The 24,702-nt window shown below is 46.4% G+C and overlaps 1 protein-coding gene across 1 annotated transcript in view; it reads right to left on the reverse strand.

Moving 5' to 3' along the window:
* Positions 1-24,702, reverse strand: part of DYNC1H1 (dynein cytoplasmic 1 heavy chain 1) — a 71,410-nt gene that overhangs the window by 24,681 nt on the left and 22,027 nt on the right. Inside the window, exons 11-36 of the mRNA XM_037831842.1 lie at positions 23,689-23,835; positions 19,003-19,143; positions 18,454-18,630; positions 18,207-18,317; positions 18,007-18,126; positions 17,214-17,453; positions 15,476-15,631; positions 15,219-15,332; positions 14,873-14,983; positions 14,584-14,793; positions 14,163-14,309; positions 13,768-13,934; positions 13,506-13,679; positions 12,668-12,833; positions 12,398-12,586; positions 12,112-12,306; positions 11,187-11,469; positions 10,859-10,959; positions 10,046-10,205; positions 8,625-8,868; positions 8,288-8,471; positions 7,756-7,968; positions 6,713-6,951; positions 6,379-6,535; positions 4,191-4,418; positions 3,485-3,715 (exon numbers count right to left, since the gene is read on the reverse strand). Coding sequence (XP_037687770.1) covers positions 3,485-3,715; positions 4,191-4,418; positions 6,379-6,535; positions 6,713-6,951; positions 7,756-7,968; positions 8,288-8,471; positions 8,625-8,868; positions 10,046-10,205; positions 10,859-10,959; positions 11,187-11,469; positions 12,112-12,306; positions 12,398-12,586; positions 12,668-12,833; positions 13,506-13,679; positions 13,768-13,934; positions 14,163-14,309; positions 14,584-14,793; positions 14,873-14,983; positions 15,219-15,332; positions 15,476-15,631; positions 17,214-17,453; positions 18,007-18,126; positions 18,207-18,317; positions 18,454-18,630; positions 19,003-19,143; positions 23,689-23,835 — 4,605 coding nt within the window. The remainder of the gene's footprint in view (positions 1-3,484; positions 3,716-4,190; positions 4,419-6,378; positions 6,536-6,712; positions 6,952-7,755; positions 7,969-8,287; positions 8,472-8,624; positions 8,869-10,045; positions 10,206-10,858; positions 10,960-11,186; positions 11,470-12,111; positions 12,307-12,397; positions 12,587-12,667; positions 12,834-13,505; positions 13,680-13,767; positions 13,935-14,162; positions 14,310-14,583; positions 14,794-14,872; positions 14,984-15,218; positions 15,333-15,475; positions 15,632-17,213; positions 17,454-18,006; positions 18,127-18,206; positions 18,318-18,453; positions 18,631-19,002; positions 19,144-23,688; positions 23,836-24,702) is intronic.

Below are 24,702 nucleotides of genomic sequence, written 5' to 3' on the forward strand. Positions count from 1 at the left end.
ACGTGACTCTGAGCTTCCCCTTTCCACCACCTTCACACATCTTTCAACACCGTTAGTTATTCTCATGTGTTACCGTCACCTCTGTCCACTTCCAAACGTTCAAGTTCATCCTAGTTGAACATTCTGCTCATAATAAGCAACCGCTCCGCATTCTTTAGTCTCCTTCTACACCCTGGTAACTTGTATTTCATGTCTATGAGTTTTACATGTTATAATTAGTTCACATCAGTGAGATCCTGTGATATTTTTGTCCTTATATGTCTGTTATTTCACTCAATATAGTGCCCTCAAGGTTTCTTCATCAACCCATTTCTTTTTTTTTCTTTAACCTTTTAATTAAATTCAGTTTTTATTGAAATATATTCACATACCATACATTCATCCATGGTGTACAATCAACCGTTCACAGTATGATCCTATAGTTATGCATTCATCACCACAATCTATTTCTGAACATTTTCCTTATATCAGAAAGAATCAGAATAAGAATAAAAAATAAAAGTAAAAAAGAACACTCAAATCAGCCCCAAACCCACCTCATCCTATTTTTCATTTAGTTTTTGTCCCCATTTTTCTACTCATCTATCCATACACTAGATAAAGGGAGTGCGATCCACAAAGTTTTCACAATCACACTGTGTGTCACCCCTTGTAATCTACATTGTTATACAAACGTCTTTAGTAGTCTATACTGCTGGGTTGGAGTTAACCCATTTCTTTTAAGACTGTTTTGTTCACACACCATACATTCCGTCCTAAGTAAACAATCGTTGGTTTCCTGTATAGTCACGTTTATGTATTCAGCACCATTGCCACTATCTATATAAGGACATCACCATTTCTTCCACAAAGAAGGAGGAAGAGTCAAAGAAGGCAGAGACACAAAAGAAAAAGAAAAGAGGGAGAGAGAAAAAAAACATAACAGCTAGGAAACACCAAAAGGAAAGACAGCATTAAATTAAAATAGAATAAAGAGTCAGGCAACATCACCAATGGGAGTCCCATTCTCTTCCCCTATATGCATTTAGCTTTGGTATACTGCCTTTGTTATATTAAAGGAAGCAAAATACAATGTTTCTGTTAATTATAGTCTCTAGTTTGCTGTATTTTCCCACCTATCCCACCCTATTTTTAACACCTTGCAATACTGACATTCATTTGTTCTACCTCATGTAAAAACGTATTTGTACCTTTTATTACTATCGTTGAGCACCCTAGATTTCCCTGAGTTACACAGTCCCAGTCTTTATCCTTCATCTTCTGTTCTGGTGTCCCACATGCTCCTAACCTTCCTCCTTCAACCATACTCACAGTCATCTTTGTTCAGTGTACTTACATTGCTGTGCTACCATCTCCCAAAACTGTTTTCCAAACCTCTCACTCCTGTCTTTTCCTTTCTGTCTGCAGTGCTCCCTTTAGTGTTTCTTGTACAGCAGGCATTTTGTTCACAAACTCCGTCACTGTCTGTTTGTCAGAATATTTTAAGCTCTCCCTCATATTTGAAGGATAGTTTTGCCAGATATAGGATTCTCGGTTGGCAGTTTTGCTCTTTCAGTATCTTAAACACATCACCCCACTTCCTTCTTGCCTCCATGGTTTCCACTGAGAAATCCACACACAGTCTTATCAAGCTTACTTTGTATGTGATGGATTGCTTTTCTCTTGCTGCTTTCAGGAGTCTCTCTATCTTTGATGTTTGCTAATCTGATTATTAAGTGTCTTGGTGTGTGCCTATTCAGACCTATTCTGTTTGGGGTACACTGTGCTTCTTGGATCTGTATTTTATGTCTTTCATAAGAGATAGGAAATTTTTACTGATTATTTCCTCTATTATTGCTTCTGCCCCTTTTCCCTTCTCTTCTCCTTCTGGGACACCCATGACACGTACATTCCTGTGTTTCGTGTAGTCATTCAGTTCTCCGAGACGTTGCTCGTATTCTTCCATTCTTTTCCCTATCTGTTCTTTTGTGTGTAGGATTTCAGGTGTCTTGCTCTCCAGTTCCTGAGTGTTTTCTTCTGCCTCTTGAGATCTGCTGTTGTATGTCTCCATTGCGTCTTTCAACTCTTGTGTTGTGCCTTCCATTTCCATAGATTCTGCCAGTTGTTTCGTTGAACTTTTGATTTCTACCTTAGGTACACCCAGTGTTTTCATTATACGCTTCAACTCTTTTGCCATATCTTCCCTAAAAGTTTTGAATTGATTTAGCATTAGTTGTTTAAATTCCTGTATCTTAGTTGAAGTGTAAGTTTGTTCCTTTAACTGGGCCATAACTTCATTTTTCTTAGTGTAGGTTGTAGTTTCCTGTTGTCTAGGCATCTGGTTTCCTTGGTTACCCCAATCGGGTTCTCTCAGACCAGAACGGGCTCAAGTCTAGGAGGAGGCAATAGTATCCTGCTTCCCTAAGGGTGTCTTATAAGACTGGTACACCCTGTGAGGCCTCAAGTCACAGTGTTTTCCGCCTAGCAGGTAGCACCTGCCAACCTATAATTCCAGACTGGTGTAAGGAAGTGTGGCCCATGGATGTTCTCCCCCAGGCTCTGCGGTCTGGTTCTGAATGGAAGGCAGGTAGTAGAGCTGGGCCCCACCTTTTTCCTCTTAGGGAAGATATACCCCCCGGGGAGAGGTCATTTACATTCGAATAGTCTCTCTGCCTGTGCTATCTCTACCCTTGTCTGTGTCAAAGCGCTGGGAACCGAAAATGGCTGAGGCTTTCTCCACTGAACCAAAAAAGGGACAGAACTCCCCCTTCAGGGCCAAGTCCATGGCCACCCTCAGTTTTACCCATCGGCCAGAGATAGCACCTGGTCCCCTGGGCTCCTCCTCACCCCCACTGAGGTCCTCTGGCTCTCCAAGGTCAGTCGTCAGCAAAAGCCTCCACTTGTTGGGGATTTGTAGCTTGTATCCAGCAATCCACGTTTGTTTATTAAAACCCCAGTTGGAGCTCAGCTGAGCTATATTTGCTTGCTGGGAGAGAGCTGCTCTCTAGCACCACAAGGCTTTGCAGCTCAGGCCGTGGGGGGAGGGGCTCCCGGCTTGGATCCGCAGCTTTTACTTACAGATTTTATGCTGCAATCTCGGACATTCCTCCCAGATCAGGTTGGTGTATGATGAGTGGATGGTCATGTTTGTTCCCCCCCAGTTATTCCAGATTATTTACTTGTTGTTCCTGGCTGTTCATTAGTTGTTCCGGGGGACTAACTAGCTTCCACTCCTGTCTATGCTGCCATCTTAGCTCCGCCCCCAATCTTGATTTTTAAAAATCAAATAGCAACAATAAAACAAAGACCTTCACAGTAAAATTAAATCTTTAGACAGTGGCCCCGGCACCTCTTTGTTCACTGACATCTGCTGCAGCTTTCTCCAACTCCTCCCGTGAAAGTCTGAGTCTCTCCCAGGAAAGGAAATGCTCCCGACTGGGTGTAACCCTCTGGGAGGGCCGCTGGCCCACTGAGACCCCTGTCCCAGGATCCAGCCCCCGCTGACCTGGATGTAGCGCTCTAGCTGCTCAATCTGCATGGGGAAGTCGGGGTGGTTGGCGTTGTACTGCGCCACATTGCGGCAGGCCTGGTGCAGCATGGAGAAGAGAGAGCCCAGGCAGCGCAGGCGCGTCAGGTCCATGATGTGCTCCAGCTTGAACGCGTGCTCGAGGGCCTTGATGACCAGGCCGTTGGACGTGAAATAGGGCTGCATGATGGTCGCTGCATCCCTTTGGATCTGGAAGAGGAAAGAAATGATGCTTGGTGGTCATTTCAAAAGGCCCTCGTCTACCCTAACCCAGGCCTAGCAGGGGTCCCATGGCCTCAAACAAGGAATTCTGGATGAAATGTCAACGACCTTTCCTTCACCCTGATGGTTCTCAAAACCCAGGAACACGAGGTGCCACCATCGAAAATGGAAAAGGGTGATGTTTCATCACGTTACAGAGAAAAGTAAGATTCTAAATACTAAGAACTTAAAAGTTTTTCCCACACATGTCTTAAGGTTTGAAGCTGCTGTGCCTGCACCTCTCCAGATATTGGTATTATAAGACAACACTGATGAAGCAGACCACAGCGACAGCTTGTCTTTAACACCCTCTGCGAGGAGCATCACCACTTCCGGATGCTCTCGGAATGGGACAGGTCTGAGCCCCACCATGGCCGCCCGTCCCGACACCCCCAGGGAAGGACTGGGCCCGTGGTCCCCGCACCTGCAGCATTGGGGAGGCGGCCTCTTCCCCCTCGTCCTCTTTGCCCTTGCGCCGACGCTGCGCCTCGTCCTCCCCCTCGTCCAGCGGGATGCTGCGCAGTCTGGCCAGGAAGTTGTTGAAGATCATGTCCGTGCTCAGCACGTCCTCGCTGAACCAGACCATGCCGCAGCGGGACACCGTGGCCAGGGTCGCATACTTCAAGTCCTGCACCTCAAACATTATCCGCACCTAGAAAGAAAAGATCGCGGAAGCTAATGACACAGCTGTTGTAGAAAACTGGATATTAAAATTCTTTTACCTACGTTCACACCAAAAGGGCAACTTAATTTTTCTGAAAGTAAAAGTATCCACAGTGGCATCACTACAATGCCCACCAGCCACTCTTCACAAGAATCTGGGCAGGAAAAACGTGTGTGGTGAGGAGAGGAGGTTGGACCACCATGTTCCAACTTTGCCACAACAAGAAGAGCTCTCGGGAGAACCCAAATGATAAGGTTTACCCCCGAGGCTGAGAGCAGTGGCGAGAATCCACTAGCTCCATATGTGTCCTGTGCGGCCCCCAGGCTCCTATGCTCGACTTCACTCTATGTCACCACAGCCCAGCAGCACAGAAACTACCCCCAGCGCTTCAGAGATGGGGCCGGGGAGGCTGCGCGGGCCCCTCAGCTGGTGAATGGTGGTGGTCAACCATGGAGGGGGCTGAAAGCCTCAGGAGGACAGCAGTCGCTTTCTTACAACACCAGGACCTGTGGGAACGCTAGCTTCCGAGAACTTGACCAGTCAAGCCAGGGGATGAGCCTGAGTAAGCGTCATTTTTCAGACTGGCACGAAGGGCCCATGGCTTGGGTTCTGAAGGGAGCTGGTAACCAGCAAGCCCAGCCATTCTTGATAAAGGTTCCCGATCACCACTTGCTCAGGCCAAAACCCTGGAGTCACCTTGTCTCCTCCTTCCTCTCAGGCCCACGCCACATCCACCAATGGATGCCATCAGCACAAGCTTTATGTCAGACCCAGAAGCCGGCATTCCTCACGGCCTTTGCGCCTGCCCCGTCCACCACCACCACCCTGCTTGGGCGTGGATTACTGCAGCAGCCTCCCCATGCCCAGTGGTCCCGATTTCCACCCCTGCCCGCCTTCAACTATTTTCCAAACAACAGCCAGAGTGATTTTTTTAAACATAAGCAGATTACATCACACAGAATACATCACACATGATGTTCAGAACTCGCCAGCAGCTCCTCATTCGTTCACACACCTGCTCAAGTCCTCCCGGTGACCTCCTGGGGCCCCACCTGAGCTGGCCCCCACTGCCTCTCTGTTCTCTGCTTTGCTCCCCTCGTTGTCTCCACTTCACCCACTGCCCTGGCTCTCTCCACGCACACCAGGCACTCAGCCCGTAACTCTTGCTCTTTGTTGCTTTCATGCAGAGTGCCCAGGAACCTACAGGACTTGCTCCTCCACTTCCCTCAAGTCGTCAGTAAAAACACCGCCTTCTCAGGGAAGCTTTCCAGGTTGCCCCATGGGTGAAATGTCAAGCTCCACCCGTCACTAACACTTGGCAGCTCCCTTCTGGTTTATTTTCTCAGCACTTGTCGCTATTTATCTCGTTTGTCTTCCCCAAGGGAACATAAGCCCCTCAAGGGCCAGAGTTTTTGTCTGTTTTGATTACTGCTCTTTTTCCAGCACCGAGAACAGTGTCTGGCACTTGACAGTAACGCAAAACCGCTGACTTGAGTTGAAGGCGCAAATCCCGAGCAAGCCTGGCCACGTCTCCTGGTCTGTGAGGGGGGTGGTCCCGGAGCCAGCGTCAAGTACTTGTTTCTCAAGTGACAGCCTTAAAAGCTTTCCCATCTCAATTCCTCGTTTGGCCACTTCCTAGATATGTAAGTAAAGAGACCCTAACTGCAAGCCCACCTGACAGTGTTGCAGTGGCGGGTAACTAAGAATTATGGAGCAGGCTGAGGTACTGAACAAATGAAAGAGAGTCAAAATTCTATGGAAATATTTCTCCCTGGCCATATGAGGAATGGGAGGAGGCCAGGATTTGGAGACCGTGACTCGCTTTGAAGGGGAGTCGCATAACTGACTGCAGCTCAGTGGAGCCTCCCGTCTAGAGCAAGGCTTTGCTGGCACTTGAGCCTCAGCTGCTCAGAATGCACCCCACAGCACACACAAGCCCTCTACTCACGTTGGGTGGAAGGCTGAGGCGCTCTCCGTTCGGCAGAGTCAGGAGCTTGTTGTCATCTAGAACCGAGTTCAAGTTCTCAACCCACTCGGGATCCACATCGCCGTCAAAGACAATCCACTGGCGCTTCTGCAGCTCACCTCTGACGTTGTCTATGATCCTGGTTTGGAAGGATTTAAAAACAGCTGTTGACTAAATCACGGTTTTCAGATTGAAACATTCACCCTGTAATAATTTCTGAAGTGACCTTTCAACTTGTTCTGACTTTCATATATGGGAAGGATGACCCTTTAGGTCCCCACATCACTGGAAGAGACACTGATCAAAGGGCACTTACTTTCTCAGAACATGTGTGAAAAGCCCGTCTGTCCATTCCCGGGTGTTGGGGTCCAGGGTTCCATAGAGGTGGTCTTTGCTGATGGCCTTGGGGTCGATGATGTGGGCCACCCCTTCCACACCCTCAAGTCTCTCCAAGGCCTTAAGCAGAACCCGCCAGGCCATGCTCTTCCCACTTCCTGAGGGCCCGACCATCATCAGGCCGTGATTGATCTGGGTGATCTGATAGAGCTGGAGAACCTGCAGGGCCAAACAAGCCAACGTCGCAAACAAGAACAGGAAGGTTCTCTAGCCATCTCTCGGGACAAGAGCAAGAAACGTGTGTTCTGTGAACTCCTAAAAGTAAGCACCGGAAGTCGTCAACTGGAGAGGTGCTACATAAGCCGTATCTAAAAAAAGTATTTCAGGAAGGGGTTTAACTAAACTGTGGGAAATCTTCTAACAAGCCAGGAAGGCTGGGAGCTATGGAATAAAGATGTCCATCAAGCGGGCTCAAAAAGGATGCATTAAATCCCCTCCAAGACACCAAATGGATAAGCCGTTTGTTTAATCCAGAAGAGTTTCTATCCAGCTCAAAACACACAGCTTGAATTAAATGATAAATGTTTTCTTACATGAAGCTCACAGAGAAAGGGAAACCGATGCAGAAAGCAGATCATGTATTAATTAGCAGATCTACCTTGTTAACCTATGAGAATGAAAAGTCCCACAAATAGAACTTTTACCAGCATAAGCACACTTCCATTATAATCATGCATTTACTCAGCATTTTCAGAGAATGAACTAAACCATATCAGTGCAATTTTCCCAGAAGTTTTGACATCCCTCGATTTAAATTAAGAAAAATTTCAAGCAGGTCTTGGGGTGAATCCTCATAAACCAGCATTAGGTGCCCCCCCCACCCCCAGCCACCTTAGGCAAAGTTCCATTACACGTGCTTTCTTCCTATTGGCCCACAGCCACCAGAAGCATCCGTTAGCGAACTGCACCCTAAAGCCAGCAGGAGTGGATGAGAGCGTGAGCCAACAGAACAATCCCACTCACCTTTTCAACCCACATTCCGCCGACTTCTTCTCCATCACCGTATGTCAAATACATTTCTTGACACACTTTCTTCAGCTCTTCGCGGAGTGCGGTCATTTCACCCCGGTGATACTGGACTCCAGGGAACACATCGGACAAGAGACTGAAGAGCAGCGGAATGTCTTCAGCCACCAGCTTCGGCACCATCGTCTCGCAGACGCTCTGTATGAGAATCTATGAAAAAGCAGGGAACTGAGCTCCAAGAGCATGGAGCATAACTCGCATGTTTACTGCTCTATTTGTGGAAGGTGCTTACAAAATAACTATGAAATGAATAAAATACTTTCAACATTTCCATTCTAGATGATCCTACTCCTGCACTCGTGCATTCAGTTTAGTGTAAATGTTACAGTATATTCTATTCCACGAGTACATACACATCACAAGGAGGAATCAATGGAAAAACGAACTGGCAAGTCATGACTTAAGATTATTCAAAAGGTAAATTTAAGTAACACAAGGTTTAAGCGATCAAAAGAATACTTGCACAAACCTCTTGTTCAGGTAGGTTTTCAGCAATCTCTCCTTCATCAACCACTTCTCCCCGTTCTTCCTTCTCTCTCTTTATCTTCTGAATTCGCTCTCTCTTTACATTACCTGCGCTCACCAACACACTCTTCAAAGCCCGAAGGCCAAAGTCATAGTGGCTTTGAGAAGACAGCTGCTCATCACAGAGTCTGGAAAAGAGGAAAAAAGTATGCTTTAAGTGACAGCAGCATCGAGTACCAGGAAATCAGACAGACACCTTAAGAGATGCGCCACGATCAGAGGAATGCAGGAGTCCACCTGGCGCACCGAGACCGTGGCTGGGGAGACTCGTTACCACTCACTTGAAGAACGGGACGATCTTGTTGGCGAGAACCTCGGCAGTGCGGAAGCCCTGCGAGTACAGCATGACCTGGGCGATCAGCTGCCGGTCGGGCTTGGTCATAGCCAAGCTCCGGAACAGCTTCTTCAGGTTGTCTGGAAGGTTCGACCTGCCTGCGTAGCCAGGGTTCATGGTGATGAAGATGGCCATGTCCGGGCTCACCTTGACTTGCTTATTGAGCAGCTCACAAGTAATGGGGGCAGAGGCTGAAAATTGGATGATGGCGTTAAGACTCATCAAAAAGGCATTTCAAATTCTACTGTCATTTGTCTAAAACGACAAAACACCTGTTTTTCCAAAGCCCAGGAGTCCTGGGGGGCCCCAGCAAAGCTCCCTGAAGAGACTGGCCTCTAGCCCTTCAGGACTCACCATGATACCCGCCCTGTCCAGACAAACCCATTTTCACACACCTCATGTAGGCAGAAGCCGTTTGAACGTGTAAGAGACCGAGCTACCAAAGGCAGGAAACCCACTCTTCTATCTGGTGGAAGGGAACGCTAAGGCATCTGCTTAGCTACTGCAAATGCCTGTGCTTTAAGGGTCCACTCCAGAACAGAAATGCAGTCCGACAGTTGCAGAGATACAAATGATCAATGTGGTAACACAGGTGACCGGCTTAGATCAGGAGAATAACCTTTGTCTAAGATCACACTAAACAAACAAACTCCTCTGAACTAGGGATAAAGTTATTTATTTCATTAAATATTATCAATTGCCAGGTATTGCTTTCTTTGACCCGCCTGTTTTATTTAGGAGGTCAAGCACGTTCTCTGGTAACTATTACCCAGGAATAAAAGGAAACATAAAGTTAAACTCTGTGCACCTAAGGCAGGGAGAATTCCTTGTCTACCCAGCGTCGATGGATTTACCTTCTTCTTCCAGCACGCCACCCGCCCCACCTCGCACGCCTGGGACCTGGGGTCGTGCCAGCAGGTGATGCAGCCCCGGCAGCCTCTGAGAATAGTGATTCTGTGGTGACAGCTCATTCCCAAAGCCAGGTGGTGGAACACGCTGGCAAAACGGGGCACCAGGAAGGCTCAGGGGTGGGAGTGGGGGTGTGCAGGTAGAAGTGGGGAGCACTGGGCGCCCAGGCCTGCATGGAAACCCTCATTCTGTGGGGAGGGATCGCAGAGCTGCTGCCTGTCAGAGGAAGACCCGCTCAGGGCTTTGGCGGGTGCAGGATGTAGGAACCTGCCTGCTGTGGCCCAAGAGTGATGCTGGTGCAGCAGCAGCCTGGGGCTCTGACCTTCGGCCCTACCCAGGTCTGCAACTGGGAGTTCCTGGGAGCTAAATTCTTATTTCTAAACAAAAAGGTAGCAAGTTAGTCCACAATAGAATTTTCCTCTACGTTCTGTATTTTTTAAATAGAGAGAAAAGACTTACTCTTATCGTAGTTGGGATTGGAGTGCTCACGCAGAGCCTCCTGTATGCACTGCACCTGCTGGGACACGGCCGAGAGCATCCGCTCCTCCAGGCGGTTGAACTCGTCGAAGCAGCCCCATGCGCCCACCTGGCAAAGCCCCACAAAGATGCGGCCCATTGCCTGAAGCGGAGAGAGAGAGAGAGAGAGAGGGGCTATGCAACCACCTGCCTTGGCATCGATTTTACGGGGTTCAGATCCGGGCTCTGATTATCTATCCGACCTTGGGCAATTCACATCTTCTTGAAACCCAGTTTCCTCATCTTTAAAATGGGAACAACATCATTTACTTCACAAGGAGGTTTGAGGACGAAATGAGATAAACTTGGGAGGTGAGGCTCGGCACCTGCACACCGTAAACACTGGGTGACAGCGACTGTCACTGCACGTGTGATGTCCTAGCTTCTTCCTGTGCCAATACTAGCGGTTATTCTATTATTTTTTTGTCAGCTAAAAATCTCTTCCGTATACCTAATTGTTCATCCTTAGAAGCATGAAGCACTTTTTTGAAAATGCAATAAGAAATTGTCTTTTTGGAAAGCAGTGAGTACACTGAAAGATTCAACTCTGAAAATAAGAAACCAAAGGGTACATCAAAGCGCGTATGCTGGACCCTCAAATGGTTCAAGACGGCACCAGCTCGACGAGGACTCAGCAGGCCAATGAGCCAGGTTTAGCTCTGAGGCCGCCGGCCACGAAAGGGCTACCGGCTTGGTATTCCCTGACCGAGCCTCTTGGGACATTAGGTTTTAGGTGGGTCCCCTAAAGCTCCTCACCTGGAAGTCAAAGGTTTCATCACAGTTGAAAACCAAAACAAACCGTCCGAGCTGATGGCCAAGAGCTTTGACGGACTCTGTTTTCCCAGTACCAGCAGGTCCTGTTATTTGAAGAAAAGTAACTGAGTACCTGTGTCCGTTGCCTAACTGGGAACACATCTCTAGCTTTATGAGAACTGTAAAAAGCCAATTAAAGTAGATATAACACGTGCAAGCTAATTAAAAGTTTTAGAAAGTTATTAGCCATGCTGAGAAACACGTCACATCAGCCACGTGATCTCAAACAAGCATGTGAACCCCACATGTCACAGTTCAAGGAGAAACGTACCGAACGGTGACCCCCCCAGTCGTGCCTCCAAGGCCTGTGTCATGGTCAAGTAGCAGCGGTCCGTGAGGGGGGTCTGCACCAGTTTGTCCTGGACACCCAGGTACTCGAAGCCATAGTTAAATTTGGCATTTGCCATTTGGATTGACAACTGCTGTAACACATCCGTTTGCTTAGGGTCAAAGTAAAACCGCATCTGGCTCAGCCAATCAAAGGATTTGGCGTTGTCGATCTTGCTTTTGATCAAGGACCTTGTGACATCCCTTTGGTGAACCAACTCTGTAATCTGAGGAAAGACAGTACTTCAAATGTTTATCAAAAACTGAAGGAACAGTATCATCTCTGGACTTTTGGATTATTTGTTAGGCTTAAATTGAACTTCCAGTTCCAGTGACTTTCAATAAATATTTCAAAGTACAAATTCACCTTTAGGAGACAATAAAATGTTATGTGATAGAATCACAAAGAATCAAGACTGCTGCAGAAAAAACAAACAAACAAACAAACCTCACTTTAAATAAGAACTCGGCACCTGTCATAAAATGTGACCGGAGAACACTCGTCTTGAAGTTTGTTCTCACCGTCGAGCACCGCAGACTGGGCCACAGAGGCCTGCCGCAGCCACTTCGGCTCGGAGACCCACCTCGGGCATGCCAGCGCCCCTCCCCGCCACCACAGGTGCTTCTTCAAGGAGATGACAACAGAGCGAAAGAACCCAATCAAGGCCTTGACTTTCTTTCTACAGGGATGTGTCCTCTCCCCTGTAGATTATCTTTCAATGGGACCAGAGAGCCAAAACCCACCCCAGAGATGATCAGGGTGCCAGTTACTTTTCTCCCTAACACAAACTGAAACACATCTCAAGAATGATTTCCTCGTAGCTACTAGAGCCAAGCCGGGGAGGCTCAAGCCAGGGTGTCAGACTGACCAAGTGCTCCAGTTTCCGCCGCCGCAGCGGGGGCTGCTCCATCAGGACGGAGTCTGCCAGCACGTTGAGCGTGGCTTCCACGTTGCTCAGCACCGAGTGCAGGGGTGCAGCGTCACCGCCCCCACTCACACCACCCAGGGCAGACTCCACGTTCTCCGACCAGGCAATCTGGGCGGACAGAACCACAAGCTGGGCCTGCAAGACACAAGCGGTTCCGCAGCACCTTCTTAAACACCAGCAGAGGCATTCGTCGGCAGCCTACCCCACCTCTCAGACCACACGTTACCTGGTATTTATCAATCCAAGTGATGTAGGTATTTGGATCAATTGAAGTTGTTTTACCAAAAATCTCCACTTCTGTTACAGACTCAGCAAGAAGTTTGGCCAGGGTGACCCTCATCTCCTTTTCCACCAGTGTGAGCCACTCATTGATCTTGGGATGCTCAGTAATTGACACAGGAGTTTTAAACATCACCTGAAACAAGTGCAATTTAAGAATTAAGATGGGCAAAAATCTGAGAGAACTTTTCTAAGCTACAAACACAAATTTAGCCACCTCCTCTCCTTCACGGGACGAAATGCCTAAGACGACCGAGTTATCCTCGTTCAGGATGATGCTCGAAACGCCAGCAAACATCTTCTTGAAGTGTTTCTGTAACTTAGCTACATTCTTGCTGTTTCCAATGATTTCAAGCAAATCTTCATCACCCACAAAATAGAATCTAAGATGAGAAAAGTATTTAGGTTGTTAAAGAGCTCTAATAATCACAAATAAGGTGAATCAAAGCAAACTTCTCATGTGGTAGGAGGGGAAAGAGGATGTGGATAGTGGCGGATAGCTGCCCGAATGCAGAGCTTATCTAAATATTTTCCAGCCCTCAACAAAAGAGAACTCATTTATGTAACAAGATCCTGAGGGGGAATTCAGAGAATTTTACGTCATTCATCTAGCTTCATGAATTCATTTTGTTTTAACCTAGAGAATTCACACTAAGCAAATCACTCAGAAAGGATGAGATGCCACTTAGAAATAATCAAAGCTAAACATTTACAAGATGCAAGCAAGTTGCCTGAGGTGGATGATAGTTCAAATAAAGTTAAAAAAAAATCCATACCTAAGGCAAGCCGTTAATAATAGGGAACACCATGTGTGTTCTGTATACTTAGAACTGCTCTAAAAATTAAGTTTCTTTAAAAAAACAAAAGATGAACCCAAGGTAGATAATCAAGGATTACTGGTCATAATTAGGAATCAGTGAATGAAAGGGAAATGGCCTTCATGACATGGACCACTGGAAACTGACACGCAGCCCCAGAAGGGAGAGAAGATGGGCAAAACAAAGCACAGTGGAGGCTCAACTTCCTTTCAGCATGAGTCAAAACCAATCACTTACCTGGGGAAAGATGAGCGTTCCCTTTCCAGGTACTCTCCCAGTGCTTTCTGGATCTTTCCAAGCAGGTCTGCCAATCTTTCCAGAGACCTCTGCACCCCCTGGATATTCAGAACATCCATCACAAGAGGAGACTTGGAGACTTTCTTCATTAGAGCCAAAAACTCTGTGCTGATACTGCAAACCAAACCAGAAGGCCTGTCAGCCTTTTGGGGAAGGGTGGCGACAGGACCGTCCGATTCCTCGGTCATGGCAGGGGCCCTACCTCTGGAACCTCTGGGTTTCCACAGGCAACAGGTGCTTGATGTCTGCACTGCCGGTGAAGATGCCTTCCAGGTAGACCCACCGCCTCTGCACGTCGATCCACACGTCAAAGAGAGCCATGATCCGATTCAGTTTGTCTTCCCAGCTAAGCGCATCCTCTTCGAAAACCTAGTGGGTAAACAGGAGGGCACAGCCAACTGCTAAACTTTTCACTGATAGATTAGATGTTAAAACAGACACAAAAAATGCAGATTAAGAAGTTCCATTAAGTTAACTGACTCACACTGCAAAACCAGGTATCTAGTTACCATCAGCCAAAACATATTACTGTGAAAATGCAGGGAGCACTCTGATGAGGGCAGGGGTGGGGGGCAGGCTGTGGTCCCTGAAGGGTACCTTGTAGTATGGAGAGAGCTTCATGGCCGAGACGCTGTTGATGTGCTCCTTGACCTTGTTGAAGAGGTCATCCCAGCCACGGATCAAGCGACACTTGTTCTGATAGTTAACCAAATCTAATTCGTAAGTATTCCACACCTCTCTTATCTGAAATGAAACCAGACAGAAGCACCCTATCAATATGCCTTCACCAGATGCATGAGGGACCAAGTGTTATGGGGACCCAAAAAATCACAGATGACCAGGCCTTATTTTAAAGAAGCTAGAAACAAGAGGTACTGTTCTGGAGGACATTTTGATATAAAGTAAGTTTCCCAGTAGATGTGTATCTCAATGGCCACTGTACGTTAGCCATCCTTGCCCTTTCATAACTCCCTGTTTCCACCTGACCAAAAAGTAGCAGTCTAATTCTGTTACTCACCTGTTTCAAAAATTCTTCCAAAGCCATTTCCCCTTGTGCCACAAGCAGTACATCCTTGACGACAGCTTCATTTTTCTGCAAGTCGACATCCCAGATTTGGCCAAGAGTTAGCTCAGAAACCACCCAATTCACATGAAGCCTTTTCATCAGTTGTTTCCAGTGGCGGTCTTTAAGCGCTTCGGATTTCAGTTCAATCACCAGCATGTTTATCTGTGGAGCAAAGAGGCTGAGTCACACAGGCAGCTCCGTCTCCGCTGGACCCACGGCTGTGCAGCACCAAACCACCCACCTTCATGTAGCCCTTCAGGAGCCTCTGGACGAACTCGTAGGACGCATACTGCCGCAATCGCGCAGGGAAGTTTTTCAGCTGGTTCAAGAGGCCATCTAAATTTTGTCGAAGCTGTCGAGAGAAACACAAGATGGTATTTGGTTTGCCAACATTCCTTTAAGTGGTGAAATATTCTTTAAATGGTTTTAAGATAAATTTTACGTTAGTCTGGATGAATAACGTAAATGGCATGTGAAAACATTACGTGACACCCTGGCACTTGCTCCTTGTTTGCCAAGTCTCTAAACAAAGCCTCTGTTAACGAATCCATAAAGGAACGTGCAAACACGCATGTGTCCAAACACACCTTCCGAGGCTGTACAGAAACCCACGGCTGCTCCTTCATCTGATCAATCTGCTCCCAGACCTTAGAAAGTTCTGACCAAACGCCTTTCAGGTCCTGCAGTTCTTCTAAGGCCACCTGTAACGAGGAACAGCAGAGCAGCTGCATCTCGGAAGTAGAACAATCTCAGCATATGGAAGGGACCTTGGCAAGACCACCCAGGCCACTGGTGAGGAAGGGGTGAGAACCCGCTTTCCCAGCTCCCCTCAAGCAGTCTGTACCTGTACTCGCTCTTCACTGCCACTGAGAAGCCCCGTGTCGGTCAATTCCAAAGCTTCCTTGGCCTTGGCACACTTCTCTCTGTCATCCTTCAGCCTGCCGAACTTCCCTTCATAGATGGTAAGAGCCTGAAGTGCCTCCTCCGGGCGAAGGTTGCCCTGAAAGCAGCAAGAGCACAGGAAAGGAAGTGTCAGGTCTCAGGAGAGATGAACACGGGCTGAAGGTGGAGGGGCCTGCTGGGCTTCTGGAAATATTCAATTCCTTGAACATGTGGACAACAGATGTAAAAATTCAAGTTGTACACTTATGATTTATGAACATTACTGAATCTAAGCTACACTTCAGTAAAAAATAAGAATCCATAAATAAAAAAATTGAAAAGGAAAAGTAGCAGCCCTCTCAACTCTGGCCATCGTTTCACTAAGAGCCTCAGGTGGGACACACTGCGCCAGAGAAAGACGGTGCTCGGGGCTGCCAGCCACAGCTTCCCTGATGTGCACAAGGTGCCGCACTGGTTAGATTAGGAGGAGAAATCAAAGCACTGTCCTTGTGTGGGAGGGATGCTATGTCAGCATCAGCACTATCATTCACAGATTTAATTTTAATAACCTTGAGAAGGGGTACATAAAATGTCACAGTTTACTATGAAAGCAAAACACAAATTGAAAAAATTAACTATTGCACATTACCAACACCACGGTGAGGAGGGAAGAGACATTCTGATTTCAGTGACCAGACTTCTTGCCTACTGGTTAAACTCACTGCCCTGCTAGAGCCAGCATTACAACCCAGTAGTACCTGCGTTAGTAAAAGCGGAGACCCTTTTCTTCTTAAAACAGGGACCAGCGAACCAAAACTCAACACAAAGTGGAACCTGACAAGGCCCAGCAGCCCAGAACCAGTGAGACAGGACAAAGCACTAACTGGTACGTTGCAGGAGGCTACATCTGCCATCACACTAGAAAACCAGATCAGCATTCAAAATATTCTAACATCCTTACCATTCCTATATTTATTATGTCCATCGAAATAAGTAATATTTGAGTTCTGCCCCTAGGAGACCAAAAGGCCACCATCTCCTTGCCTGGGCTTGGCCTAGCTGTTCCGGCTGCCTGACACACTTTCCCAGCGCTCAGCACGGTCCTTGCAGGCCACCACTCCGGCCGCCTTCCCTGCCACGGTGCTAACCCGCCTGTCACCCTTCCCTGTTTACTGTTTTCTGTAGCACTTCTCACCATCTGACTCAAAAGCTGTTTTTCTTGCTCATTTATCATCATCCGTCTCCCCCTCTGCAGCGTGACTCCGTGAGGGGTTCCCTGCTGTCTCCCCTCTCTAGAACACGGCAGTGTTCACTCAATCCCTGCGTGCACGGAGAGACCGCAACATGGCAGCTTCCAGGTACAGCAACAGAACCCGACCCCCTACAATACACAGAGCTGTGGGAGGCTGGGCCCGTGGCTATGAGAAATTAGATTCTAATTGGAGTACGCCCATGGAAGAGGGTCATTTAGGAAGAGGACAAACTACTTTTCCAAACCATTTCCTGACTCAAATTAGAGACAGTCACTGGTGGTTCAGGGTGGGAAGAGGTCTGACGTGGCTTCTTTGGTATTTTCCACTTTACTAGGGACAAGTGCTGCTTTTTAATTTCGAAAAGAAAACAAATCTTCACGGCTGGAACAAACCAAGGCTTTCTAATGTCAAAGGAAACCACAGGCTGCGCTGCAGGCCGAGGCTCACCGTGACGGGTTTGGTCTTCTCCCAGTCTGTCAGCAGGTCGGTGGTGCGGCTCTCCACTGCCCGGTCCTCCTGGACGATCTTCATCTGCAGGTTCGCCACCTGCTGCTGGATGGCCGAGTCCTTGCGCCGCATGATGTCGTTGAAGGCCCCCCACTCCCCCTCAATGTTGTCGATGTAAAGCCAGGAGGGTGGGAACTGGAACCTCTGCTTTTCCAGCAGGCGCTGACCATTGCGGTAAAGCTTTGAGAGTAAAAGAAATATTTTTTTTTTTGTATAAAAATAATAGAAACTAATCAGATTCCCACAAGACAGAAGACACTCTAAGGTGACAGAATACAGATTCAGTGCCTTTCCTCTTCTCCTAAACCCTTCCGCCCTGAGACCTCCGTGCTGAGGGAACACGCCCGGACAGTGCTGCACGGCTACAACTCACTGCGCCTGGCTGTGCCCAAATGGCCCTGCACGGATGTGCTCTGCCCTCATTCCAAATGACAGTGTTCAGCATGTCAAGCAAAAGCGTTCTTTAAGAGACAAAAAACAGTGGTTCCTTTCTTAAAGAGACAAAAAACAGTGGTTCGGAACCACCTGCAGAGCCCTTAAAAATGCAGATTCCTGGGGCACCTGCCCTTCCACCAGCACATCTCGGCGGTTATGAGAAAGACCGGGCCACCCCCCAAGAAAAGCACCTTGGAGGCTGATTAGATTCAGAACACCCCCTCAGGATACAGAATGTTATGAAAACAAGTGAAACTCGCAGTCTGGTTTGAGACCTTCAGACCTCCTCAGGACCCACCTCAACTTGTTTTTCAAACTGCTTGATCTTGCGCTTCAAGGACTGCACGTAGGTGATGAAGGTCACTGCGTCGGAGGTGCTGGCCGTGTCCACTGAGTGCTGCTCGAGCTCTTGGCGAGACTGTGCAGGGAGAGCGTGGCTGGTTAGCGTGGAGGGGCTCCCGAGCACACGCACCGCCCTGACAGGATCTGCCTCCTCACCTTTGAGATCTGGGAGTGGAACTCGGTCATGTTTGATCCCAGCATCTGTCCAAATTTGCTGAGAACCTCCTTGTGCCACGAGTCATACTTCAAGTTCACCTTGGACTGCACCTGCAGCGAGGGAGGCAGACCACAGCGTCAGCGTGTTCACACCAGGTGTGGCTACGTTTGTGCTTCCACTCAACTTGTGTCAAATATAAATGCTGCTCTTACACCTGCCCCAACAACTTTCAATAACGGAACTCACCTTTCCATAATCTATAACTACGGGGCCAAACTCTTTCTTGGTTTCTGCATTGTCAAAAGTTCCTCTGGCCTTCCTTATTTGGACCAAGAGAGCTTGCCATTTGTTCAGATCCTCCCCAAGTCTGTTATAGATGTTTTCCGCTTGCATATCCCATAAACATTGATACTGAAGCCAAACCTGCAAATGAAGAACACAGTTCAGTAATACAGCTCGGCTTTCCCTTTTGTAGAACAGTCACAAATGGTATATGTTCACATGCCATTAAAAAGGTCCAGGTTCTTTCATCACTATTGAAAGTCGAAAACCCCCACTTTAGTCTCAGAACTTCCATATCGCATAAAATTTACTGTTCTCCAAAATGACAGTTAATACCCTCAAAAGACGTGTCCTATTAAATATTTAAATATTTAATTATTTAAAAAAGCAAATATTATCTAGAGAATCATATCATACATGGTCAAGATGTTTTAGCTCTGTATAATATCTCGTACTTTACGTGTTCCAGAATAGACTAGACCATCTATTTGAGTGAAAAATGGAGCTTCTCACCTTGACGTACTGCTCCACTTCAGTCACGATGCCCATAACCGCAGAATACGACTCCTCCAGGGCCACGGGGCCATCGGGCATCCGTGTCAGAGCGTTCCGGTAGAATTTCTCCTCTTCGGTCAATTCGTAATGTACACCCACCTAGCCAACCAAAGCCATAAAGGAACACAAGTAGTGCGTACAACACTGTTAATCTCAGAGCCAACTCTGACTGACTTAAAATGAACCCAAAGAATAACTCATGAAAAAAACTTTTAAGGGAGAATATCCCCTTACCTCAACCATAAGTAACCTACTTATATCTAATGCATCAAACTAAAAACAGGAACCATTACATTAACCACAAGCTAGAGAAATATGGCACCACAAACAGCCCGACACAACATGTTACAGCACATGCTGAGGTTAACGAGCAGAGGTCCTGACATTCCCAAACAGCAGCACTCAGGGATCTGAAGTTCTTCCTTTGACAGGTAAGACCTGATGATCACATCTAACACAATGTGAGGCTGTGACCAAATACTGTCATCAACTTGGCTGACGGAACCCATGACATATTCACTCATTTCAACTGAGTGTCTGTTATGTGCCCGGCACTGTTCTAGGTACAATAATATACTAAAAGACAAAATCCCAGCGCACATGGACTTACATTCTACAGAAGAGACAAAGGGAAAAAGCAAAATACGTAGAATGTCAAATGGTGCAAAGCACCATGGAGGAAAAATCAGGAAGGGGGACCAGGAGTGGTGGCATCAGATGGGGGTCAGGGAAGCCTCATCGAGAAGGGGACATTTGAGCAGAGACTGGAAGGAGGTGAGGGAGTGGGCCAAGTGAACATCTGCTAGAAGGATGTTCTGAGTAGGGAGGTCAGCAAGCGCAAAGGCCCTGAGAAAAGAGTATGTTTGGCACATTTGAGGACTGCAAGAGTTCAGTGTGGCTAGAGCAGAGGAAATGAGGGGAAGAAGCAGGAGTTAAGTCAGAGAAGCAGTAAGAAGCATGTTACGTGGGGACTAGAGGTAACCCTGGGGACCTTTGTTTTCAGGTTGCATGAAGTGGGGAGCCATTAAAGGGCTCTGAAAAGAGCAATGTCAGGATCGACTTACCTTTGAAGGCTTCTGCTGCTAAAAACAGATTTTAGGCGGGGCAAAGGCAGGGGCTGAGAGGACAATTAGAAGGGAACTTAACAAGCCAAACCAGAGCTGACATTACCTGAAATGGTTGCAGTGGGTGTGTTAAGAAATAGCTCAGGGGTATATTTTGAAAAGAGACACACTGGGAGTCGAGGATGACTCCATGAATTTGGCCTGAGAAGGGTAAGGATGCGAAAGGAAGGACTGAAGCAGAATCGAATTTGAGGGTGGGGGACAGGGAGAGACACGTCTATCATTCTGCCAAGGGAAGATGCCAAGTAGGCAGCTAGCTGGTCAGACACATCTACAGGTCAGCAGAAAGGTGCAGCCTTGAGATATGAAATGGGAGTTGGCATATAGAGGGTGTATGAAGCCCACAGACTGGATGAGACCACTAAGAGTGAGTGTGGGTGGATAAGGACATGCAAACATTAAGGGGTTGGGAATGGGGAGAGGAAAACTGGAACCTACAAAAGAGACAAGTCAGTGAAATTGCAAGAAATCCAGGAGTGAGCTGTTCTGGAAAAGCCAAGTGAAAAAAGTATTCCAAATCCACACACACAAAGAAAACTACTGGAGCTAATAAACAAATTCTGCAAAGTTGCAGGGTACAAGATCAACATGCAAAAATCAGTTGTGTTTCTATACACCAGCATTGAACAATCTGAAATAGAAACAATAGCACCTTTAAAGAATAAAATAATTAGGAATAAATGTAATCAAGGAGGTGAAAGACTTGTATGCTGAAAACCTTAAAACACTGCTGAAAGAAACTAAAGAAGATCTAAATGAATGGCAAGATGCCCTGGGTTCACAGACTCGAAGACTTAACATTGTTAGGGTGTCCATACTGTCTAATGCAATCTACAAATTCAACGCAATCCCTATCAAAATCCCTAGCAGGCTTTTTTGCAGAAATGGAAAAGATGATCCTCAAATTCATTTGGAATTACAGGGTCCCCCGAATAGCCAAAACCATCTTGAAAAAGAACAAGGTTGGAGGTCTTATGCTTCCCAATTGCAAAACTTATACAAAGCTACAGTAATCAAAACAGTGTGGCACTGGCTTAAGGACAGACATATAAACCAATGGAATAGAACTGAGGGTCAAGAAATAAACCCTCACATCAACAGACCACTGATTTTCAACAAAGGTGCCAACGACATTAAACGGGGAAAAAATAATCTCTTCAACCACTGGAAATCCACATGTAAAAGAATGAAGTGGGAACCCTGTCTCACCTCATATACAAAAATTATCTCAAAATGGATCAATGACCTAAACACAGCCGTCCAAATCATAAAAACCTTAGGGGGAAAACACAGGGGAAAGCCATGATGAATTTAGGTTTGGCAATGATTTTTTAGATTTGACAACAGTATGAGCAACAAAAGAAATAGATAAACTGAACTTTATCAAAATTAAAAACTTTTGTGCAAAGGACATTATCAAGAAAGTAAAAAGACAGCCTACATGATGAGAGAAAATAGTCACAAGTCATCAACCTGATAAGGGTCTAGTATCCAAAATATATAAAGAACTCCTACCACTCAACAACAAAAAGACACATAACTCAAATAATAAATGGGCAAGGGACTTGAGACATTTCTCCGAAGAAGATACACAATGGCCAATAAGCACATGAGAAGATGCCCAATACCAATCAAAACTGCAGATATCACGACTCACCCATGAGGATGACTATTACTAAAAAAACAAACTGACAAGTGAAGATGCAGAGAAACTGAAACCCTTGCACATTGTTGGTGGGAATGTAAAGCGGCACAGCTGCCGTGGAAAACAGTATGGTGGTGTCTCAAAAAAAAGTTACACAGAAAATAACCCTGTGACCTGGCAATCCCACTTCCAGGCATATATCCCAAAGAACTAAAACCAGGGACTTGGACAGATTCTTACACATCAATGCTTATAGCAGCATTAGACACATTAGCCAATAGGTGGAAACAACCCAGTTCCATCAACAGATAAATGGATAAACAAAATGTGGTCCACCCATACAGTGGAATACTGTCTAGCCATAAAAAGGAATGAAGTTCTGAGACATGGTACATGGATGAACCTTGAAATCATCATGTTGAATGAAACTCACCAGGTGCAAAGAGCCAAATTTGTGATTCCACTTATATGAAATATCCAGAATAAGCAAATTTACAGAAACAAAAAAGCAGATTAGAGGTTACCAGGTGCCAAGGGAATGGGGAGTTATATTTTAACAGGCACAGAGTTTCTGTTTGGAGTCATCAAAAAGTCTTGGTAATGGAAGCACAATATTGTGAAAGCAATTAATGCCACTGAATTACGCACTTAAAAATGGTTAAAATGGGAAATTTTGCATCAGGTCTTACCACAATTTTAAAAAAAAGTATATCAAGGAGGAGGGAGTGAGCAGCTGTGTCACTCACCGCATCTGAGAACAAGGATTGGGAGACCCACCAGGTCAGCTGGGTAGGGGTCTCCAGCAACCTTGGTGAGAGGAGGGTTGGCTGGGTGGTGGGGAGAAGGAAACGGGAGACAGCCGGCACCCACTAGGTCAGGCTTATGAGCTGTCGGGGCTGGCTCGGAAGAGAGGTGGGGCTGCGGGGGCAGCGGGCTCCATCAGGTGAGAGGGGACAGGATCTGGTGCATGAGGATAGGGGATGGCTTCAGCTTAAGTTTGCAAATAAACAAGCTTAGCATCTTCTTAATTATTCTAGAACAAGAGAACAAGGCAAACAGAAGCACAGCTGGTAAAAAAAAAAAAAAAAAACAGGAGAAACATGACAAAAACACCTAAAGATTGTACATAGCTTCCTCCAGGCCAGGGGCCAATGCGCACAGCTTGGTTCTATTTGGCAGGGCACTGCCATTAGCTACGGTGAGTCATGGCTCAGGTGTTATCTCAAAAAAAAAAAAAAGGAGATCCTAAAAGAAATGAGTTTATGTTCAAATAAACTATAGTTTAGAAAAGAGATGTACTTTCTAACAAGATCATTACATTCTAGAAGAGTCTACCGTAGCTGAAGTGGTGGAATCTTTCTATTTAAAAACCACTGGTCTTATTTGGGAGTAATATTGCACATAGGCTAGGGGACTAAACAGTTTCCCTTTTGCTATAGAAGCATACTACTAAGAATAAAATAAACCTGGGTTTAGTTTAAAATATCCAGTGTGGAGAAGGGAAGGAGCTATAAATGAAAACCAGATTGGCCACACGTGGATATACAAAGCTGTAATCCTTCTCTACATAGTTTGGAAATGTCCATAATCAAATGTAGGGGGAAAAAGAAGCAAGAATAAAAATTGTCAAAGAAGCTTATGGAGGGAATTTCTAAGAGACTATTGAGACCAGAGTTGTAAGCACCAATTAACTACTTAGAAAAAATGTCAGGTCACCCAGAGCTTCCTCTAGCTTTCCTTACAATGCTGAGCCTGGAGCCTGCAGCCTGGCGCCTGGTAGGACATGCACAGAGACTGTAAAAAGGGCGCTGCGGGGAGGCGGTGCCCTTCGAGCTCCAGAAGGCAGGGCCAGAGGGGGGGAAGTCCGAGCCTCACCTGGTACCTCTGGCTCTGGATCCTGGGCAGGGAGAGTATGACCATCTTCCAAGCAAACATCTCCTGGTACAGCTTGTACCTGCACTCTTCAATTGGTGGATTCAGGTAGATTACCTGATTGGTTATCCTTAGTTCATGAACAACATTCTGTAAAAGAAAGGTTTCATGTCTTACTCATCAATCTATTTCAATAAAATGGTTTTGCTACATCACACACTGTCTCTAAATTATTAAACTACTTTAGTATGAGCCACAACGTGTTGCTTTATTTACTCAACAGTCTTAATAATTTTATGTTTGTGATCTGTGGTTTGCCCCAAAGGATCAAAGGCCATCGGAGAGCAGGCACAGCTCATCCTCCTGGGTGCCCCCGTGCCTGGGTGCCGAATGCACAACAGGAGCTCAACGAGGTACAGTCTCATCTGCAGTGCGTGGTGACCTTTCAGTGAATCCACCTCAGGGCTGAGAAAACTAGCACCAGGCAGCAGCCGTGCACTGCACTGATGGAGGTTTGTTAAGTCAAGTCCTGCCACTTGCCAGTATCTTAAGATAATTTAGAATTCCAATTCAGTCACCAACTAGATAATTATATCAACTCAGACACACTCATTTGCAACTCTGGGACTCAGTGTTTTAAAAAATATGTTCTGGGGGATGAATACCTATAACATCCAAATGGAAAAAACATTTTCTAAAAATGAAAAGTAAAGACTGGGAGGTAAAAAGCCAAGTGATTCTCCCAGATCAAAGCTTTTACCTGCACAACTTCTTTTTGGCTTCTCTTTGTGACAAATAGAACACAAATACTGTAAACCACATGGCACAAATGCATGGCTTGATGACACCACCGCCCACAGCAGGAGGCACGGCCTACTTGCCAGTTCTGATTAAGACAATACGGAATTTTTCCAGAAAAGTTTGCTAAGCTATGGTCGGCACCTCCTTCATACATGGGAACAGATGGCTTGTGAGATGGCAAAAAGTGTCTGTGTGACCCCTGCACTAGTTCATGGA

The sequence above is a fragment of the Choloepus didactylus genome, chromosome 4, assembly GCF_015220235.1.
Source record: "Choloepus didactylus isolate mChoDid1 chromosome 4, mChoDid1.pri, whole genome shotgun sequence".
NCBI classification, from domain to species: Eukaryota; Metazoa; Chordata; class Mammalia; order Pilosa; family Megalonychidae; genus Choloepus; species Choloepus didactylus.